The 20,837-nt window shown below is 41.3% G+C and overlaps 1 protein-coding gene across 5 annotated transcripts in view; it reads right to left on the bottom strand.

Moving 5' to 3' along the window:
* TXNDC16 (thioredoxin domain containing 16) overlaps positions 1-20,837 on the bottom strand; it is a 96,389-nt gene that overhangs the window by 54,699 nt on the left and 20,853 nt on the right. For all 5 annotated transcript variants that reach the window (XR_009867202.1, XM_062204583.1, XM_062204585.1 and 2 more), the window contains 2 exons: positions 13,762-13,883; positions 33-123 (listed from right to left, as the gene is read on the bottom strand). Coding sequence is in view for 4 of the 5 variants with exons in the window: in XM_062204583.1 (XP_062060567.1) it covers positions 33-123; positions 13,762-13,883 (213 nt within the window). In the remaining variant the exon portion in view is untranslated. The remainder of the gene's footprint in view (positions 1-32; positions 124-13,761; positions 13,884-20,837) is intronic.

Below are 20,837 nucleotides of genomic sequence, written 5' to 3'. Positions count from 1 at the left end.
TAAAGCTGGTGGCAAATGCTTCTTATACATACCCAATACTTTCCAAAAGGGCAATTTCTGTGGTTAAGACAAACTGACATGTGGTCCCATACACAAAAGCAGCTTCCATCACGGCTCTGTGCTCTGGAGAAGAGATAAGGGAGTTGGGAGAGAGGAGGAGTTAGTTTGTATGACTATGTAAACTGCTCTTCTGAATAGACATTGTTTATGTTCTGCTATATTTAAACAAAAATCCTTTGCAGGGATCCCAGCTGGGAAAGTGCAGGCAGCTAAAGAAGTTGTATTTTAAAAAGTCTATTCAAGGTAAAGGAATTGAGATGGTACAGAAAATAAGTTACACATGAGAATGCAGCATACGACAAATCTGGGGCAGTTTCTTCCTAGTAGTGGGAAAGAGAACATGACTCTGCCATACACTGACATACGTACATGTCTGTGTATACTGTTTCTGGATTATTTTCGATCAAACTTATTAAACAAATAGTTCTACCAAGTATATTAAGAAAACAGCCATTCCCCTAACCCCTGTTCCATTTCCAATTCCTAAGGGAAAACTACTTTCAACTGTTTCACTATTTCTTTTGGATACCTCCAAGTACACAAATGACATTCTTGTTTCCCGAGATACATGAATTTATACATATACACACACATATATAAAATCTCAGTGTTGTCCACGGACTTCCCACTATGGAAAATAATAAATTGGCTGTCTTTTCTGAAGCTGAGCTCCACAAATGTAAACACTGCCTCATACCTCAACTCCCAATATAGTTCTAACTTCTTCAATCAATCAATATTTACATTGTGATGACTCAGTAAATACTATTTAAAGGTGAATCAAACAGTACAAAATGAACAACTTTTTTGGAACAATCGTTTGAAAATCTTTATATTGGTTTCTTCCTAAACTCCTCTACAACTGTCTAGCCATCTTAACACTTCAAAAATAGCAGGTATACTAACAATTTCATCTTCCTAGGGGCATTTCTGCAGAGCCTTCCAATTTGCTCAGTATGGACTAACTGCTACTTGGCCTACCACATAGCTGCGAAGCAGGCGATTCTCTTGCTGCCTCCCTTGTACTGTGCATGTTACCTATATTTTCCTCTTTTCTTAAAAAAAAAAAAAAGATTTATTTTATTGATTTGAAAGAGTTACAGAAAGAGGTAGAGAGAGAAAGAGAGGAGGAGAGACAAAGGGCTTTCATCCACTGGTTCACTCCTCAAATGGCCACAACAAACTAGAGCTAAGCTGATCTAAAGCCAGGAGTTTCTTCTGGGCTTCCCACATGGGTGCAGGGGCCCAAGGACTTGAGCCATCCTCCACTGCTTTTCCCGGCACATTAGCAGGGAGCTGTATGAGAAGTGGAGCAGCCGGGACTCAGACTGGCATCCAAATGGGATGCCGGTGCTGAAGGCCAGGGTCTTAACCCACTGTGCCACAGCATGGGCCCCACATTTTCTTCTTTAATGATCCATTGCTCCTCACTAGCACATTCCTATGACAGGACATAGGAAACACACATTTCTTGTGACTTTGCAGTTGTCAAAGTGTCTTAATTCTATTTTCATAACTAACTTTAGCTGGCTAGATGTACAATTCTAGGTTCAAGTAATTTTCCTTCAGAATTTTGAAAGCATTGCTCAATTTTTTTCCATATCTAGTGCTGCAATTATGAAAATGCCATTCTGTCTCTTTTTACTCTTTTTTTAAAAGTATATATTTGAAAGGCAGAGACAGACAGGATTCCCATCCACTGGTTCTCACCAGAAACAAAACATCAGGACAGGACTAGAATGAAGTCAGAAGCCAAGAACTCAATCCAGGTTTCCACTTGGGTAGCAGGGACAGAGTTATATTTCTTTTAAAGATTTATTTTAGGGGCCAGCGCTGTGGCGCAGCAGGTTAAAGCCCTGGCCAGAAGCGCCGGCATCCCATATGGGTGCTGGTTCTAGTTCCGGCTGCTCTTCTTCTGATCCAGCTCTCTGCTATGGCCTGGGATAGCAGTGGAAGACGGCCCAAGTCCTTGGGTCCCTGCACCCAGATATTTTTATTTATTTTTTTCTATTCTATTTTATTTGATAGGCAGAGTTACAGAGAGAGAGATAGAAGAGAGACAGAGAAACCTTCTGTGGTTCACTCCCCAAATGGCCACAACAGCTGGGGTTGGGCCAGGCTGAATCCAGGATCCAGAAATTCATCCGGGTCTCCCACATGGGCACAGAGGCCCAAGTAGTTGGGCCATCTTCCATTGTTCCCCCAGGTGCATTAGCAAGAAGCTAGATTAGAAGTGGAGCAGCCGGCCGGCGCTGTAGCTCAATAGGCTAATTCTCCGCCTTGTGGCGCCGGCACACCGGGTTCTAGTCCCGGTCAGGGCACCGATCCTGTCCCGGTTGCCCCTCTTCCAGGCCAGCTCTCTGCTGTGGCCAGGGAGTGCAGTGGAGGATGGCCTAAGTCCTTGGGCCCTGCACCCCATGGGAGACCAGGATAAGTACCTGGCTCCTGCCATCGGATCAGCGCAGTGCGTTGGTCGCAGCGCGCCAGCCATGGCGGCCATTGGAGGGTGAACCAACAGCAAAAGGTAGATCTTTCTGTCTCTCTCTCTCTCACTGTCCACTCTGCCTGTCAAAAAATAAATAAATAAATAAATAGAAGTGGAGCAGCCGAGACTTGAACTGGCACTCATATGGGATGCTGGCATTGCAGGTGGTGGCTTGACAAGTTACACACAGTGCCGGCCCCATTTTTTTTTTTTTTTTTTGAAAGGTTGAGACAGACACAGAGAGGGAAAAAGCTCCTATCCATGTGTTCATTCCCCAAATGCCTACAACATCTAGAGCTGGGCACCTTCAGAGCCAAGAACCAGAAACTCCACCACGGTATTCCATGTGGTTGGCAGGAACCAATTACTTGAGCCATCACCTGCTGCCTCCTAGGGTGCACATTAGCAAGGAGCTGGAATCAGGAAATAATGCCAGGGATAGAATCCAGGTGCTCTGATGTGAGACACGGGCATCCTAATCAGAGTCACCCTCTAGGCCAATACCTGCCTGCTGTTCTGATTATGGGTCCTTCCATTGCAAACTTTTTTTTCTCTGTGGAAGATTTTAAAATAGTATTTTTTTCAGATACTCTAATTTCAAAACAGAGATGCCTTGTTATAGCTCTGTAGTCATCCACTACACTGGGGCTCAACAGGCCTTTTCAGCTGGGGAAGTTCACAAATTTTAGTTTTAGGAAATTTTCTTGAAGTATTTCTTCAATGAGTCCCTCCTTTTTGTAGTTGATTTTTCCTTTTCCCCCTCATCACACTTCCAGAACTTATCTTCTCTTCCCCCACTGCATCTCCCAGGACAGAAATCACATATCATATCCACTCATCTATGCCCCAGCCAGGAGCGCTCCAGCTCATTCCATAAAGAACTCACCTTCAATCATGCTGTCACTCTCGCCAACAGTACCTCCTAACATAATCCTTGGTGATTTCATTATTTACACAGATGATTCCTTCAAAATCCTAGCCTCTTAATCCTTGGCCTTCTCTGCTCCAGGGATCTCTCTTCAAACCACCTAAGTCTCATGAACATGGTCTCATCCCAGGCCTTGTAACTACCAATTCCTGGAAACCACTTCATCATTGCCATATGCAGCATCCACTCACTCACACTCATCTCCACATCACTGTGGAGTACATACTGTCTAGTATGTCTATAGACATACACTGTCTAGTACATACCTCTAAAGCACCAGGATCAAAAACCTAGAGATCCTTCCACTTTTCACTGTCCTATGCTCCCACTCTGGTCCTCTCTTCCCTCCTAAACAAGCTTCAATTCCAAGCTCAAGTTTTATAATTTTTGCCCTGTTCACTGGGCTAAAACATAACTCAGGTTAAGTCGACTACTCTGCCATTTTGTACCCATACTCACCAAAGTAAATGTGGCTAGAGTAAAAAAAAAAGAAAAAGAAAAAGCATCACCTTTGGAAATGTTCACTGTTATGAATTATTCTGCTTAGCAACCATTCTTTATTTCCACATCTACCAAACAACCATCTCCTATCTCATTTTCTCTTCTCAAATTAGCTGGTGACTTCACACTTCAATGAGAACTAAATCTTTCCCCCAAAGAAACCATTTATTTAATGAGTACAAATTTCCTAAGTACAAGTTTAGGAATATAACGATTCTTCCCAGCACACCCGCCCTCACACCTTCACTCCCATCCCACCTCCCTCTCCCATTCCCAGTCCCATTCTACATTAAGATTCATTTTCTTTTTTTTTTTTTTTTTGACAGATATAGACCATGAGAGAGACAGACAGAAAGGTCTTCCTTCCATTGGTTCACCCCCCAAATGGCTGCTAAGGCTGGCGCTGCGCCGATCCAAAGCCAGAAGCCACGTGATTCTTCCTGGTCTCCCATGCAGGTGCAGGTGCCCAAGCACTTGGGCCATCCTCTACTGCCTTCCTGGGCCACAGCAGAGAGCTGGACTGGAAGAGGAGCAACTGGGACTAGAACCTGGCACCCATATGGGATGCTGGCGACACAGGTGGAGGATTAGCCAAGTGAGCCATGGCATTGGCCCCAAGATTCATTTTCAATTAACTTTATACACAGAAGACCAACTCTATACTAAGTAAAGATTTCAACAATGTGCATACACATGCACAAAAAAAATGAGAACAAATTTTACAATTAATTCTCATAACATAACTCACTGAGCACAGAGTCCTACGTGGGAAGTAAGTGCACAGTGACTCTTGTTGTTAATTTATCAATTAACACTCTTATGTATGATGTCAATGATCACCCGAGGTTCTTGACATGAGATGCCAAGGCTATGGAAACCTTTTGAATACAAAATCTCTGTCAGTATTTAAACAAGGCCATAAGCAAAGTGGAAGTTCTCTCTTCCCTTCAGAGAAAAGTATATCCTTCTTTGATGTCCATTTCTTTCCACTAGAGTCTCTCTCAGAGAGATCCTTCATGTAGGACATTTTTTTTGCCACAGTGTCTTGGCTTTCCATGCCTAAAATGCTCTCATGGGCTTTTCAGCCAGACCAGAATGCCTTAAGGGATGATTCTGAGGTCAGAGTGCTATTTAAAATGGCTGTCATTCTATGAGTCTGCTATACAGACTACTTTCCATGTTGGAACATTCTCTCCTTTTTAATTCTATTGTTATTACCAGACACTTGTTCTTATTTATGTGATCACTTTGACAATTAATCTTATTTATATGATCAATTAAACACTTAATATGATCACTTTAACATTTAAGCTGGCCTTATTATCACCCAGCTTAATGGGATTTGAGTCCCATGGTAAGTTTATAGCTTTACCCTTACAAGTAAGTCTGTAAGAATGTATATAGAACTATACAGCTTTACAGTTACAAACTTCCTCCTCCCTCTCTTATTCCCACTCTTATTTTTTACTGAGATCTATTTTCAATTGAGAGACACACACAGAGGGAATAAGCCCCTATCCACGTGTTCATATGATTAATTCTAAGTAAAGAGTTCAACAAATAGTATGGAGGAAAAAAAACTGTTCCTCCACAGTCAAAACAGGGCTGTTTAAGTCATTGCTTCTCGAAGTGTCAATTTCACTTCTACAGATTTCCTTTTAGGTACTCTATTAGTTTTCACAGATTAGGGAGAACACATGGTATTTGTCTCTTTGGGACTGGCTTATTTCACTCAGCATGATATTTTCCAGATTCCTCCATTTTGTTACAATTGAATGAATTTCATTTCTTTTTATCACTGTGTACTATTCCATAATTTCTTTAACCAGTCTTCAGTTGACAGGCATTTAGGTTGACTCCATGTCTTAGCTATTGTGAACTGAGCTACAATAAACATGGGGGGGTAGATAACATTTATTTGATGATTTTACTGCCCTTGGATAAATTCCAAGGAGTTAGATAGCTGGGTCACATGGTAGGTTTTTATTCAGATTTCCAAGGTATCTCCAAATTGTCTTCCGTAGTGGTTTTACCAGTTTACATCCCCACCAACAGCAGATTAGGGTACCTTTTCCCCACATCCTCACCAGCATTTGTTTACTGATTTCTGGATGAAAGCCATTCTGACTGGGGTGAGGTGAAACCTCATTGTGGTTTTGATTTACATTTCTCTGATGCCTAGTGTTCCTGAACATTTTTTCATGTGTCTGTTGGCCATTTGAATTTCTTCTTTTGAAAAACATCTGCTTACATCCTTTGTCCATTTCTTAACTGGTTGGTATGTTTAGTTGCTGTGGAGTTTCTTGATCTCTTTATATATTCTGGTTATTAATCCTTTATCAGTTGCATAGTCTGTAGGTAATTTCTCCCATTCTATCAGTTACCTCTTCACTTTCCTGTTTCTTTTGCAGCATAGAAGCTTCTCAATTTGATGTAACCCCAGTTGTTAATTTTGGCTTTGATTGCCTGTGCCTCTGGGTCTTTTCTAAGAAATAGTTGCCTGTGCCAATATCTTGCAGGATTTCCCCAATGTTCTCTAATAATGTGATGGTATCAGGTCATGGAATTAGGTCTTTAATCCATCTTGAATGGATTTGTGTGTAAGGTGTAAGGCAGGAGTCCTGCATCATGCTTCTGCATGTGGAAATCCAGTTTTCCCAGCACCATTTGTTGAAGACACGGCCCTTGTTCCAGGGATTGGTTTTAGCTCCTTGGTCAAATATAAGTTGGTTGTAGATGCTTGGATTGATTTCTGGCATTTCTATCCTGTTGCCTCGGTCTATCCAACTCTTTTTGTATGAATACCAGGCTGTTTTGATTATAACTGCCTTGTACTATGTCTTGAAATCTGCTATTGTGATGCCTCCAGCCTTGTTTTTGTTGTATAAGATTGCTTTAGCTATTCGAGGTCTCCTGTGCCTCCACATGAATTACAGCATCATTTTTTCTAGATCTGGGAAGAATGTCTTCGGTATTTTTGGTACTTTGATTGGTATTGCATTGAATCTGTAAAATTATTTCAGGGGAATGGATATCTTGATAATATTGATCTTCCAATCTATGAAAATGGAAGATTTTCCATTTTTCTTTTTCTATTTCTTTAATATTTTATAATTCTTATTGTAGAGATCTTTGACATCATTGGTTAAATTTATTCCAAGGTAGCTGATTTTTTTGCAGCTACTGTGAATGGGATTGATCTTAAAAGTTCTCAGCCGGCCGGCGCCGTGGCTCAACAGGCTAATCCTCCGCCTTGCGGCGCCGGCACACCGGGTTCTAGTCCCGGTCGGGGCGCCGGATTCTATCCCGGTTGCCCTTCTTCCAGGCCAGCTCTCTGCTATGGCCCGGGAAGGCAGTGGAGGATGGCCCAAGTGCTTGGGCCCTGCACCCGCATGGGAGACCAGGAGAAGCACCTGGCTCCAAGCTTCGGATCAGCGTGATGCGCCGGCCGCAGCGGCCATTGGAGGGTGAACCAACGGCAAAAAGGAAGACGTTTCTCTCTCTCTCTCTCTCTCTCTCTCTCTCTCTCTCTCTCTCTCACTATCCATTCTGCCTGTCCAAAAAAACAAAAAAACAAAAAAAAAAAAACAAAAACAAAACAAAAAAAAAAGTTCTCAGCCATGGGGCCGGAGCCATGGTGCACTAGGTTAATCCTCTGCCTGCGGCGCCAGTACCCATATGGGTGCTGGTTCTATGCTTGGTTGCTCCTCTTCCAGAACAGCTCTCTGCTGTGGCCCAGGAGGGCAGTGGAGGATGGCCCAGGTGCTTGGGTCCCTGCATCTGCATGGGAGACCAAGAGGAAGCTCCTGGCTCCTGGCTTCGGATCGGCGCAGCTCTGGCCATTGCGGCCACTTGGGGAGTGAACCAATGGAAGGAAGACCTTTCTCTCTGTCTCTGTCTCTGTCACTGTAACTCTGTCAAATAAAACAATAAAATCTTAAAAAGTTCTCAGCCGTGGCACTGTGTATACAAAGGCTGTTGATTTTTCTGTGTTGGTTTTATATCTTGCTCCTTTACCAAACTCTTCTGTGGGTTCCAACAGTCTCTTGGTAGAGCCTTTTGGATCCCCTGTATACAGAATTTTGTCATCTGCAAATAGGGGTAGTTTGACTTCCTCTTTCCCAATTTGTATCCCTTTGATTTCTTTTTCTTGCCTAATAGGCTCTGGCTAAAACTTCCAGTACTATATTGAATAGCAATGGTGTGAGTGGGCATCCTTGTTTGGTTCTGGATCTCAGTGGGAATGCTTCCAACTTTTCTCCATTCAATAGGATGCTGGCCAGGGATTGTCATAAATTGCCATGATTGAGTTGAGGGATATTCCTTTTATACCCAATTTGCTTAGAATTTTCATCATGAAATGGTGTTGAATTTTAGCAAATGCTTTCTCTGCATCTATTGAAATAACCGTATGGTTTTTGTTTAGTAGTTTGCTAATGTGATGTATCACATTGACTGATTTGTGAATGTAACCATCCCTGCCTACCAGGGATAAATCCCAGTTGGTCCACGTGTTACTGGATTTGATGGTTAGAATTTTGTTGGGGATTTTTGCATCTATGTTCATCAGGGAAATTGCTCTCTGTAGTTCTTTCTCTGTTGCCATCTTTTTTGGGTTTAGAAATTAAGTTGATGCTGGCTTCATAGAAAAAGTTTGGGCGGATTCCCTCCCTTTCAATTGTTTTGACTAACTTGAAAAGAACTGTAGTTAGTTTTTCTTTAAATGTTTGGTAGAATTCAGCAGTGAAGCCATCCAGTCCTGGGCTTTTCTTTGTTAGGAAGGTCTCTATTTCTGTTTCCTTTTCCATCTTGGTAATGGGTCTGCTTAGGTTTTCTGTGTCTTCATGGTTCAGTTTAGGTAGGTTGTTTGTGTCCAGGAATCTATCCATTTCTTCTAGGTTTTTGTTTTTTGGCATCCAGCTCTTTGTAGTCATTTCTGATTATTTTTATTTCTGTGGTGTCTGTTGTTACATTTCCTTTTTCATCTCTCATTTTATTGATTTGTGTCTTTTTTTTTTCTGGCTACTTGGGCCAATGGTATGTCAATTTTATTTTTTCAAAAAACCAGTTCTTGATTTTGCTGATCTTTTGTGTTGTTTTTTCATTCAATTTTGTTGATTTGTTCTCCCATTTTAATTATTTCTTTTCTCCTACTAGTTTTGGGTTTGGTTTGCTGTTGTTTTTCTAGATCCTTGAGATGCATTGATAGCTCATTTATTTGGTGCCTTTCCAACTTCTTGATCTAAGCACCAATCGCTATAAACTCTCCTTGTAACAATGCTTTTGCTGTATCCCATAAGTTTTGATGTGCTGTATTGTCATTTTCATTTCCAGAAATTTTGATTTCCCTTTTGATTTCTTCTATGACCCACTGTTCATTCCGGAGCATGTTGTTCAGTCTCCATGTATTTGCATATATTCTAGAGATTCCCAAGTTGATTTCCAGCTTCATTCCATCATGATCCAAGAAGATGCATGGTATAATTTTGATGTTTTTGAATTTTCTGAGACTTGCTTAATGGCCTAGCATGTGGTCAATCCTAGACAAAGTTCCATGCACTGTTGAGAAGATATGTATTTTGCAACTGTAGGATGAAAAGTGCTGTAGATATCTGTTATGTACATTTGGTCTATAGTGTCAATTAACTCTGCTGTTTCCTTCCTGATTTTCTGTCTGGTTGATCTGTCCTTTGTTGAAAGTGGGGCACTGAATACTCCCATTACTATTGCATATAAGTCTGTATCTCCCTTTAGATCCCTTAACATTTCTTTTAAATAGCCTGGTGCCCTTTAATTAGATGCATACACGTTTATAATAGTCACATCTTCCTGATGAATTGATCCTCTAACCATTATATAGTGTCCTTCTTTGTCTCTTAACAATTTGTGTTAAAGTCTATTTTGTCTGATATTAGGATACCTACAGCAGTTGTTATTTTGTTCTGTTAGCATGGAACATCTTTTTCCATCCTTTCACTTTCAGTACGATTGCATCATTGTTGGGAGATGTGTTTGTTGTAGGCAGCAAATAGATGGGTTTTGTTTTTTAATTCATTCAGCCAGTCTGTATCTTTTAACTGCAGAGTTGAGGCCATTTACATTCAAGGTGACTACTGATACTGATAAATAATGATTTTGCCCTGCCTTTTTTCATAAATATTCCTATTACTTTTTTTTGAAACCTTGTTTTTTTAATTTTTTTTAACTTTTATTTAATGAATATAGATTTCCAAAGTACAGCTTATGGATTACAATGGCTTCTCCCCGCCCCATAACTTCCCTCCCACCCGCAACCCTCCCCTTTCCCACTCCCTCTCCCCTTCCATTCACATCAAGATTCATTTTCAATTCTCTTTATATACAGAAGATCAGTTTAGTATATATTAAGATTTCAATAGTTTGCCCCCACATAGCAACATAAAGTGAAAAATACTGTTGGAGTACTAGTTATAGCATTAAATAACAGTGTACAGCACATTAAGGACAGAGATCCTACATGATATTTTTTTAAAATTAATTTTCTATGCAATTTCCAATTTAACACCAAGTTTTTTTTTCATTTTCAATTATCTTTATATACAGAAGATTGATTCAGTATATACTAAGTAAGGATTTCATCAGTTTGCACCCACACAGAAACACAAAGTGTAAAAATACTGTTTTAGTACTAGTTATAGCATTACTTCACATTGGACAACACATTAAGGACAGATCCCACATGAGACATAAGTACACAGTGACTCCTGTTGTTGATTTAACAATTTGACACTCTTGTTTATGGCATCAGTAATCTCCTATTTATTACTTTGGATTTCTGTTGTACTTTTACTAAGAGATTTCCTTCCTTTACCTTCTTTCATATTGATGACCATGTTCCTGTTCTGTGTGCAACACATCCTTAAGCATCTTCTGCAGGGCTGGATGTGTAGTGACAAATTCTTTCAGTTTCTGTTTGTCATGGAATGTATTTATTTCACCTTCATTCATTCATGAGAGCTTTGTAGGGTACAGTATTCTGGGTTGAAAGTTCTTTTCTCTTAAGGCTTGGAATATATCTCATCATTCTCTCCTAACCTGTAGGGTTTCTGATGAGAAGTCTACTGTGAGTTAACTGGAGATCCTCTGAAAACAATCTGCCATTTCTCTCATGCACATTTTAGAATCTTTTATGTTTTCCTGTGGAGAATTTGACTACAATGTGTTGTGGTGAAGATCTTTTCTGGTCACATCTATTAGGAGTTCTATGTGCTTCCTGTACTTGGATGTCCCTTTCTCCAAATTAGGGAAATTTGCTGTTATTATTTCACTAAAAAGGCCTTCTAATCTTTTCCCTGTTTCCACACCTTCAGAAACTCCTAGAGCCCGTATGTTGGGTCATTTGATAATATTCTGTAGATTCTCAACAGTGTTTTTTAGTTTTCTAATTTCTCCTTCTTGTGTTTGGTCTGACTATATAATTTCCTGTACTTTGTCTTCTAAGTCTGATATTCTTTCTTTTGTCTTATCAATGTTGTTAAGGCTTTCCACTGTATTTTTTATTTGTTCTATTGAATTCTTCATTTCCAAGATTTCATTTTGATTTCTCTTTAAGATATCAATTTCCTGAAAGAAATTTTCTTTCATGTCATGTATAGATTTCATTAGTCCATGCATTTGCTTCAGATTACATCTAAGCAATCTTATGATCGATTTTTTTAATCCCATTTCTGGCATTTCTTCTATCTCACCATCTTCACAATCTAGTACTGAAATGTTGTGTTCTTTTGGGGGCATCATGCTGTCTTCCTTATTCTTGTTTCTCGAATTGGTGTGTTTGCTCTTTGGCATTTGTGGAGATATTCATTGTTTTCTTGGTTTTTTTGCTGTGGCAGCTTTCATCTTTTGACTAAGACTGTTTGGATTAGCGGAATGTCTGCTTTCAGTGAATACCTAGAGGCATGTGCTGCATGTGGCCAAGGAGCTATGCCCAGTGCTCCAGGGTAAAGGGCATGTCTGGAGCAACACACCCAGGTTTGGTGTGGTAAATCTTTTTTTTTTTTTCTTTAATCAGAATGGAGGTTTGTTCTTGTCTGTTGTTGTAGACTCAGCTGAGCTCCTCTCCTTACAGGAGACCAGTGGCTGGGTGTTAGCCCAGCGCATATATTATTTGTCTGTTCTGTCACAAGGACCACACAAAGGATCTGCGCAGTCCTCAGTGTAAGCTCAGATTCCGCAATGTTCTTCACCAGGTAACCAGGGATCCCTGATCATGTGGAGCCTTCCACAGTGACTGCCCAAAGTACCAGCTACACCCTGAGTCCTCCCACACAGCCTCAGCGTGTTCACAGTCCCAGCCCACAAGCCTCTCACAGTCATGAGCACCCAGTCCCCTGTCTGTTCTCCCCACCAGACTCAGCAGTCTCCTCTTGGCTGGTTGCTGGGCGCAGACGTGAGCTGGCACAGCTCTTGCAGATGTCCAAAATGAAGTCTGCTCTCTCTGCTTGTTACATGACGCAGTTACAGGGTGATCGGGAATAGAGTAAACATACCTCCCCCCTTGTTTTTTCTCCTCTAGTTTGGAATATATACTATCTCCCTTGGGGCTCCAAGCTGGATTCCCTCTAGGCTCTTCCTGCAGCTTTTTCGCCAGTGGCTTGGGCTGCTGCAGTCTGGTCTCACCTCACTCTCCAATGCTATCACAGAGGTTCTCAGCTACTGGAGTCTGGAGTTGTGCGCATCCATGCCCTCCATGTAGACCACTATGTCCCTACAACTTGCCTACAGTTTCCTCTACTGTTTTCTCCTTAACTCTTCCCTGAGACGGCACTCTCCACTTTTTTTAAACTATCTCCTGAAAGTACAGCAGCAGCTCCCTCCCTACTCCACCAACTTAATCCCTTCCCTCTGATACTAAGACAGGTTAACGCCCTGACTTGAAGTGCAAAACATCCCATATCAGCGCCGGTTCGAGACCAGCTGCTCCACTCCAATCCAGCTCTCTGCTATGGCCTGGAAAAGCAGTAGGAGATGGCCCAAGTCCTTGGGACCCTGGACGCATGTGGGAGACCCAGAAGAAGCTCTTGACTCCTGGATTTGGATCGGCACAGCTCTGGCCAGCCGTTGTGGCTAATTGGAGAGTGAACCAGCAGATGGAAGACTTCTCCCCCACCCTCTGCCTCTCCTCTCTCTGTGTAATTCTGACTTTCAAATAAATAAATCTTAAAAAAAAAAAAAGCCCCTGCAGTTCCCAGCACTGTATCTACCCACTTTACCAAAAATGGTGAGCACATTCTCTTCTACCTCTCCTATTAGCAACCTGCTCTGCCCATTTAAAGAAAGACAATATATTTGGAAAGATGCTTTGAATTTAAATATTGGGGCCAGCACTATAGTGCAGTGAGTTAATCCTCCACCTGTGGTGCCAGCACCCAGAATGGGCGTCGGTTCTAGTCCCGGGTTATCCTCTTCTGATCCAGCTCTCTGCTATGGCCTGGAAAAGCAATAGAAGATGGCCCAAGTACTTGGGCCCCTGCACCCATGAGGGAGACCTAGAAAAAGCTACTGGCTCCAGGCTTCAGATAGGTACTGCTCCGGCCATTGCAGCCATCTAGGGAGTAAACCAGTGGATGGAGGACCTTTCTCTCTGTCTCTCCCTCTCACTGTCTATAACTCTACCTCTCAAATAAATAAAATCTTAAAAAATTTAAATGTTAATATTGTGGTTAGAAAACTTAATATGTTGAGTATTTTAATATACTCCCACAAGTACAGGAACCCAGCAAAAATGAAAGCAAAAGTTAATCAATACCCGGTGTTCCAATGGCTCTGACATACGAGAAGACAATGTTTGCTTTCCCTTTTAGAGCATTTTCTGTACTCTGAAGGTCTTCCGGGGTGGTAATATATTTAACTTCATTAAAAAGAAGAGCACTGGAAAAAATACAGATATGATTAGTAGAATAATCTCATACATACTTAGTTATGCAATATTATATATTTTTGTTCAAATAAAAAAGCTAACCAAAAAAAGAAACTAACTGCCTTTGAACAAGTAGTCAGTAACACCAAATTGACATCACTCTCTAGATTACTAATCATCACCAGAGAACATTTCTCATTTGATTCCTTCAGAGTGGTTATTACAATTATTTATATATTTATTTGTTTATCCCTGCCTTGCTCATTAAACTGTTATCCCCTTGAGGTCAAGACCTTGTGATTTTATCACTGTATTTGTGATGATTTAGAATAGAGCCCAATAAACCATAGGTAATTATTGAGTCAGCATTAGAAAAATAGGGCAGGAATTATTTATTTCCATGCTTCATTTGAAAAAATGCAAATTCAACACAGTGACCCTTAAAGACACATTTACTGCATCAAGGAATCAGGGCCAGAACACAAAAAAAGTGTTCTCAGTCCTAGTCCAGTGATCTTTCCACTGACCACGTCTTCCAAGTCATTTTGTAACATATGAATCAGACTAACAGACTATAATCTTTCATCTACAATTATCCCATTTCTTAGTTGTATACTTGTATACCTGCATCACTAACAACTCAGTTCACTTAATCCCCACATGCATATATGTGCAGGTATTTTGGTTATGCTGAACTTGAAGGATTTTTTAAAGTTGTTATGGGTCTACATAGTTAAATAAGCAAAGGTTTATTCAAACAATTTCAATAAATTAATCAAATAGTTTTCTTTTAAAGAAAACATAGCACTTTTTCCCTGACATAGCAGATGTCAGACATTGAACTTTTTGATCTCAAGATTCCTTTGCAGCCTAAAAAATTAACAGGGCCAGCGCTGTGGCACAGCAGGTTAAGCCACTGCCTTGGTTTGAGAGTCTCCACTTCTGATCCAAATCCTTGCTAATGGGCCTGGGAAAGCAGCAGCAGATGGTCCAAGTGCTTGGGCCCCTGCACCCACCTTGGAGACCTGGAGGAAGCTCCTGGCTTCAGCCTGGTCCAGCCCCAGTTGTTGAGGCCATCTGGGGGATTAACCAGCAGATGGAGGGTCCCTCTCTCCCTCACCCTCTCACCCTCTCGCCCTATCTGTAACTCTGCCATTCAAATAAATAAATCTTTTTAAAAAAAATTACTGAGGTCCTCAAAGAGCTTTTGTTCAGGTAGAAGTGAACTTCAAAAAGTTTGGGGAAAGTATAACTAAAAGGTAAGTTTATTTCAGTGCCAAAAGATGTTGAAATTCATGCATAAAAGCAGTCTTCAAAAAGTCCACGGAAAATGCACACTGCTTAAAAACAACTATGCATATAATTCAAAACAATTTGCACCAAAACAAATTTACCTCTTAATTCCATTTTTCATGAACTCTTTGAAGTATTTTCATAGTTTTGATCCACCAGTAATTACCAAATTAGAAAATAAAAATTACACACACATACACACACACATACAAATCAGTGTGCCAATTCGAGTCCCAGTTATTCTGCTTACAACCCATCTCTCTAGGAATCTGCCTGAAAGGCAGCGGAAGATGGCCCAAGTGTTTGAATTCCTGCCTCCCATGTGGAAGATATGGATTGAGTTCCAGGCTGCTGACTTCAACCTGATCCTGCCCCAAAAATTGCAGGCATTTGGCGAGTGAACTAGCAGAGGGAAGATCTTTCTTTTCTTTCTCTTTCAAATAAAAAAATGAAAATTTATTTTTTTTAACATCTATTTCTTTGAAAGGCAGAATTAGAGAGAGAAAGAGAGAGAGAGAGAATCTTCCATCCACTGATTCATATCTCAAATGGGTACAACAGTCAGGGCTGGGCCAGGCCAAAACCAGGAGCCAAGAGCTTCATCCAGGTCTTCCACGTGGGTAGCAAGGGCCTAAGAACTTAGACCATCCTTTCCACTGTTTTCCCAGGCACTTCAGCAAGGTGCTAAATCGGAAGTGGAATGCCTCAATGCCAGCCCCAAAAATTCATTTTTAAAAGCCTAAAATGCTGAAGACACAAATATTTTTTAAAATAGGACTGTCAAATATGAGTTAACCAAAGCCAAGATTAGGCACCTTTCATATGTCAGACATAACAGGAGACAACTTATAAGTAGGGGTAATTTACCACCTTTTGGGCTGCCCACCTCTGACGTCCTCTCTTTTGCTCTGGGAATTCACAGATTTCTGTCTCCATGGTGGGCAGACCCTGAATCCTGTCATAAAAGCTGCTACTATCATAAACTTGCTATCACAAGTCCCTGTGCAAGACGTGGCTCAATGACCCAGAATCACTTGCCTGAGATTCTGAACCAGGAACAAGTGATACAAAGAACACAGGCAGCAGGGAACTCCTTCAAGAGCAGACAGTAACAGTCAACATCCATGTACCAGTGACAACAGTGTTAATGACAGGCCCTGTGCAGGCGATGCCAGCTGTGGTATCCTATGCTCAGCAATGACACAGCAGCCCTCCCCAGACAAGCTCTCCAGCATGGTCTTGAGCTTCATTCAGAGCTGCACAACCTCTGTGCACAGTTCTTCAGCCTTTCCTGGGAGGCTGGAACTTCCTAGAGCCATTCCAAACCCTTTGCTGCGTAGGCCAGTCAGACCTACGTTCTGGGGCTCCTATGGAAGAAACCTCAGCAATGCGCTCTGCCTTGCTGCATTTTCTTGGCAATCACCTGAGATCAGTATGATCATGAGCATCATTTTAAAGATAAAGTCATGGACTGCATTGTGGCGCAGTGGGGTAAGCCACCGCCTGCAATGCCAGCATTCCATGTGAGTGCCGCTTTGAGCTGGAGTCCCGGCTGCTCCACTTCTGATCCAGCTCACTGCTAGTGGCCTGGGAGAAGCAGCGGAAGATGGCCCATGTCCTTCGGCCCCTGTCACCCATGTGGGAGATCTGGATGGAGTCCCTGCCTCCTGGCTTCAACTTCCAGTAGATAGAAGATCAATCTCTAATTCTCGCCCCCCAACCTCACCACTGCACCCACCCCACCAAAAATAAATCTTAAAACACACACTGATAAGGTCTTGGAGGTTACAGAGGTTACTCTGCCTCACATGCCAAAGCTTGGTAAGCCATCCTAACACACCAGAATAACGCATTCATGATCTAATGATCACTGAGCTTCTCCCCAGAGGCTTCCGTCACTTTAAAAGACCCTTCCATATGCCAGTTTCCAGAACATGAGGCTATCTGGGGATGGCAAGCATCAGTTCCACCAGCCTGCGCTCCTTCACTCCAATCCCGAGGAGGAGAAATCCTGACAGAAATGGGTTATGGGCCAAGTCTCTCGGGGGTTTCTTGCTCTCATGATGGGGGAGGATCAGAGAGGCTGGGGCCGCTCTGAAAAGGCGCTCTCCTGCCCTGGAAGGCCTTCCTTTTCTTTGGTAGGCATTTCCTGGGCCTCTCCTAGCATATCCATCTGGGAGACAAGACAGACGGCCCAGAAGCCAACGGACGTCAGCGAGAGAAGGAACAGGGCTGCTCCACCCCACTCTGCCAGCGGTGGGCTGTTCAGTTTTCTTTCACAAAGAAGCCATTTAAAATTTTCTGTCATCATTCAAATTCTTAAAAATCCAATAAAAAGGAAATGTTATTTTCTAATTAACCAAACCACAACCCCCAGGATGAAGAGAGAGTGAGAGAGAATTACTTTCATCTAAATCAATTATACTGTGACTGGGAAGTTTACATATAAAATGAAACACCCCAAAGTGTCTTATTAAGCATTTTCTAAATATGGTTAAGGGAAACACCCAAGTTGAAGCTACCTCTGAAATGCAAATTCAATGTTCCACAAACACCAGTCTTAGATTCTCTGTCATATATTCTATATTCTCCAAGAAATAATCATGGCTTATAACTTCAGACAATTTCTGCTCCTTCCATTTTGAACTACCAAAATGTGAAGCTTCCAAATCCACTGACCATCAATCTAATATTTACTAAGCACCTAACAGATGCTGTGCACCATGCCATGCACTGGTAGAAGCATTCTATATAAACAGGTCACAGTTTAGTTAACCGAGCTGTGAGGAATTCAAATCCAAAACAAGTAATTTTTTTACTACAAGTTCTCAGGAAAATGAACATCACTACCAAACAAAAACCCACCTGACAACATCATGTAGGAATAAATCTGATGCAGATTTAAAAAAAAAAAAACCAGCAATATTTCAACACCTATTAAAAAAGAGACCAGCATGGGCATAGTTGAAGAGTTTCAGGGTAAAACACCTCTAAAAATAGCTGTTGCAGAAGCTCTACAGTCCTGTCACCTAACCACTTGATCCCCAGGCTCTGCAATAACGTGTTCAAAGAATAAAATACTCACAGAAACTATGATGGTTGAAAGTTATTCCCAAAACATGTCGAAGTTCATGTTATAATGAGTAGCCTGCTAACTTGGAAGGCAATTTTCTATTTTCTGACAAAATATGGTCAAAAACATCAAGGACCATGTCTCATGGAAAAGTTAGTACGACTGTATCATTTCTCACTGGATAATCTTTTTGGTACATTTGGTGACTTGGAGAGTCAATAATGGGTAGAAACAGAAGAAAAGCCCTTCTTTGCACCTGCTGCCTTTCAGCAAATATCCCCACCAGTCCTACACCATGAACTCTGTTTTTCTTAATTGCAAAATGAAACTTCCTGCATAAATTGTTTATACAAATAGATATATTATACAAATGGATACATTGCTAGAGCACTAAGTTAAATCCACAATATATTTTTACAGGCATTACCTTATTTGATGCTCCCAATAATCTTAGGAGGCTGCAATTATAACATATGAAGATGAGGAAAACTAGCTATCAGAAAAGACTAACTGATTAGATCACACAATCAAAGATCAGGAATGGGGACTCAGTAAATCCTGACTTCTTTATATATCGTACAACCTTCTCATCCATATGTGGAGATCACAGTGCTTCAAGCTCTGACTTGCTTCAGACTGATTGACTAGCTGGGATTCTCCATCAACACACAGAGATTCACTGTCACTTGCCCTTGTTTTTCTAATTTTTATTTAAGATTTATTTATCTATTTATTTGAAAGTTAGAGTTACACAGAGATAGGCCAAGAGGCAGAGAGAGAGAGAGAGGTCCTCCATCTGCTGGTTCACTCCCCAATTGGCCACATTGGCTGGAGCTGCGCTGATCCAAAGCCAGGAGCTTCTTCCGGGTCTCTCACATGGGTGCAGGGGTCCAAGCAATTGGGCCATTTTCTGTTGCTTTCCCAGGCCATAGCAGAGAGCTGGATCGAAGTGGAGCAGCTGGGACTCAAATCAGCGCCCATATGGGGTGCTGACATTGCAGGCAGTGGCTTTACCCACTATGCCACAGCGCAGGCTCTGTCACTTGTCTTTTCTAAATATCACACTTCATATTCCTACCTGGTAACTGGAAACTAAAAATTTTCCTTATTGGATCAACTCTACCAGTTTTGACTGTGTATGTTTAGAAAACCAAGAATCTTGTGCTCGCTTCAGCAGCAAAAAAAAAAAAAAAAAAAAAAAAAGAAAAGAAAGAAAACCAAGAATCTTGAGCCTGTGAATCCAAATTCTCATAGTTTAATTTAAATTTTGTTTAGTTTGGAAACTGTTAAAACTTTTATATAGTTCAAAACACAAGAGGTTGGAGCTGGTGTTGTGGCACAGCAGGCTAAGCTACCGCTTGCAACACCGGCATCCAACTGCAGTACCACTTCAAGCCCTGGCCACTCTGCTTCCAACCCAGCTCCCTGCCATCTCTCCCTCCCCCCCCCCCCCTCTCTCTCTCTCCCTTTCTGTGTCTGTGAGACTCTGCCTTTCAAATAAATAAAATAAACCTCTAACAAGGGACATATAAAAGGTACCCACAAGGCTGAAGTGTAGAGAGTCTATCAACAACTCCTTCCTCCTCTCAGATTCCGCACACCATTCCTGGTAACCAATCTTTCCACTTCTGTGAAATCTGGAAATATTTACGACATCTACATGTTTGCCTCTGTTAGCAGGCAATCCTCCCTGGACTGTTCCCACAGTTCGACACAAGGTGCACAATGTCTCCTCTTTACATTCTAAGCTTGTCTCCTTTTCTCTAGGAGCCATCTGCTCCCATTCAAAGGGTGATAAACCCTTTGTTAAGTTCCTCAGAGCCAAATGCTGACATTCAGGGATACAGCCCTTCCTCTTCTGCTCTTCCATTTCAGAGAAAAGCATAAACACGTTCTCTTCGGAGGGACAGAATAAATATTCCAGCTCCCAGTGAAGCTCAAAGATTCGTAATTTTCAAGCTTTTCTTCTAAACTTGGTGTACGTATAGGTATAAGCATTTGACTCTTGGCCTGTCACACTGGAGAACTGGGGGTGAGGAATACGCACTACCATGTTACTCAGGCTGCTGCGAGGTCTGAACTCTAAGATAGAAAACTAACTCTCTCTCTCTCTCTCTCTCTCTCTCTCTCTCTCACACACACACACACACACACACACACAGTTGTTCTCATTGCATTTTTCTGTATCCTGAAAGTAGGAAATTATCTAAAACCTTGGTCTTATCTGTTGACAAAACAGCAAAGTTCAAGTCTAATTGTGGATCACTGGTCTCAATCAAAACACTATATAAAGAAAAACTTCAAACACTTTTTAGGAGAAAAGAATAACAGCATGGTGTATACATTTTTAAAAAGCAAGCCCAATAAACTAACACAAATATTCTCTATTCCAAGCCTTCAGTTCAGGAACAGTGTTTTCAGAACAATCTAAACATGATCTACAAATACTTGTCGATTGTAAGAGCTGTACACCGGTATTTAAAGCAGTTTTACTCAAAACTGCCAAAACCTGGAAGCACCAATATATTCTTCAACAGGTTAAATGGACAAAAAAGCTGTGGTACATCCATATTAGCGAGTTTTACTCAGCAATTTAATA

Source organism: Lepus europaeus, chromosome 11, assembly GCF_033115175.1.
Source record: "Lepus europaeus isolate LE1 chromosome 11, mLepTim1.pri, whole genome shotgun sequence".
Lineage (NCBI taxonomy): Eukaryota > Metazoa > Chordata > Mammalia > Lagomorpha > Leporidae > Lepus > Lepus europaeus.
This window is presented reverse-complemented; position numbering and strand designations above follow the sequence as displayed.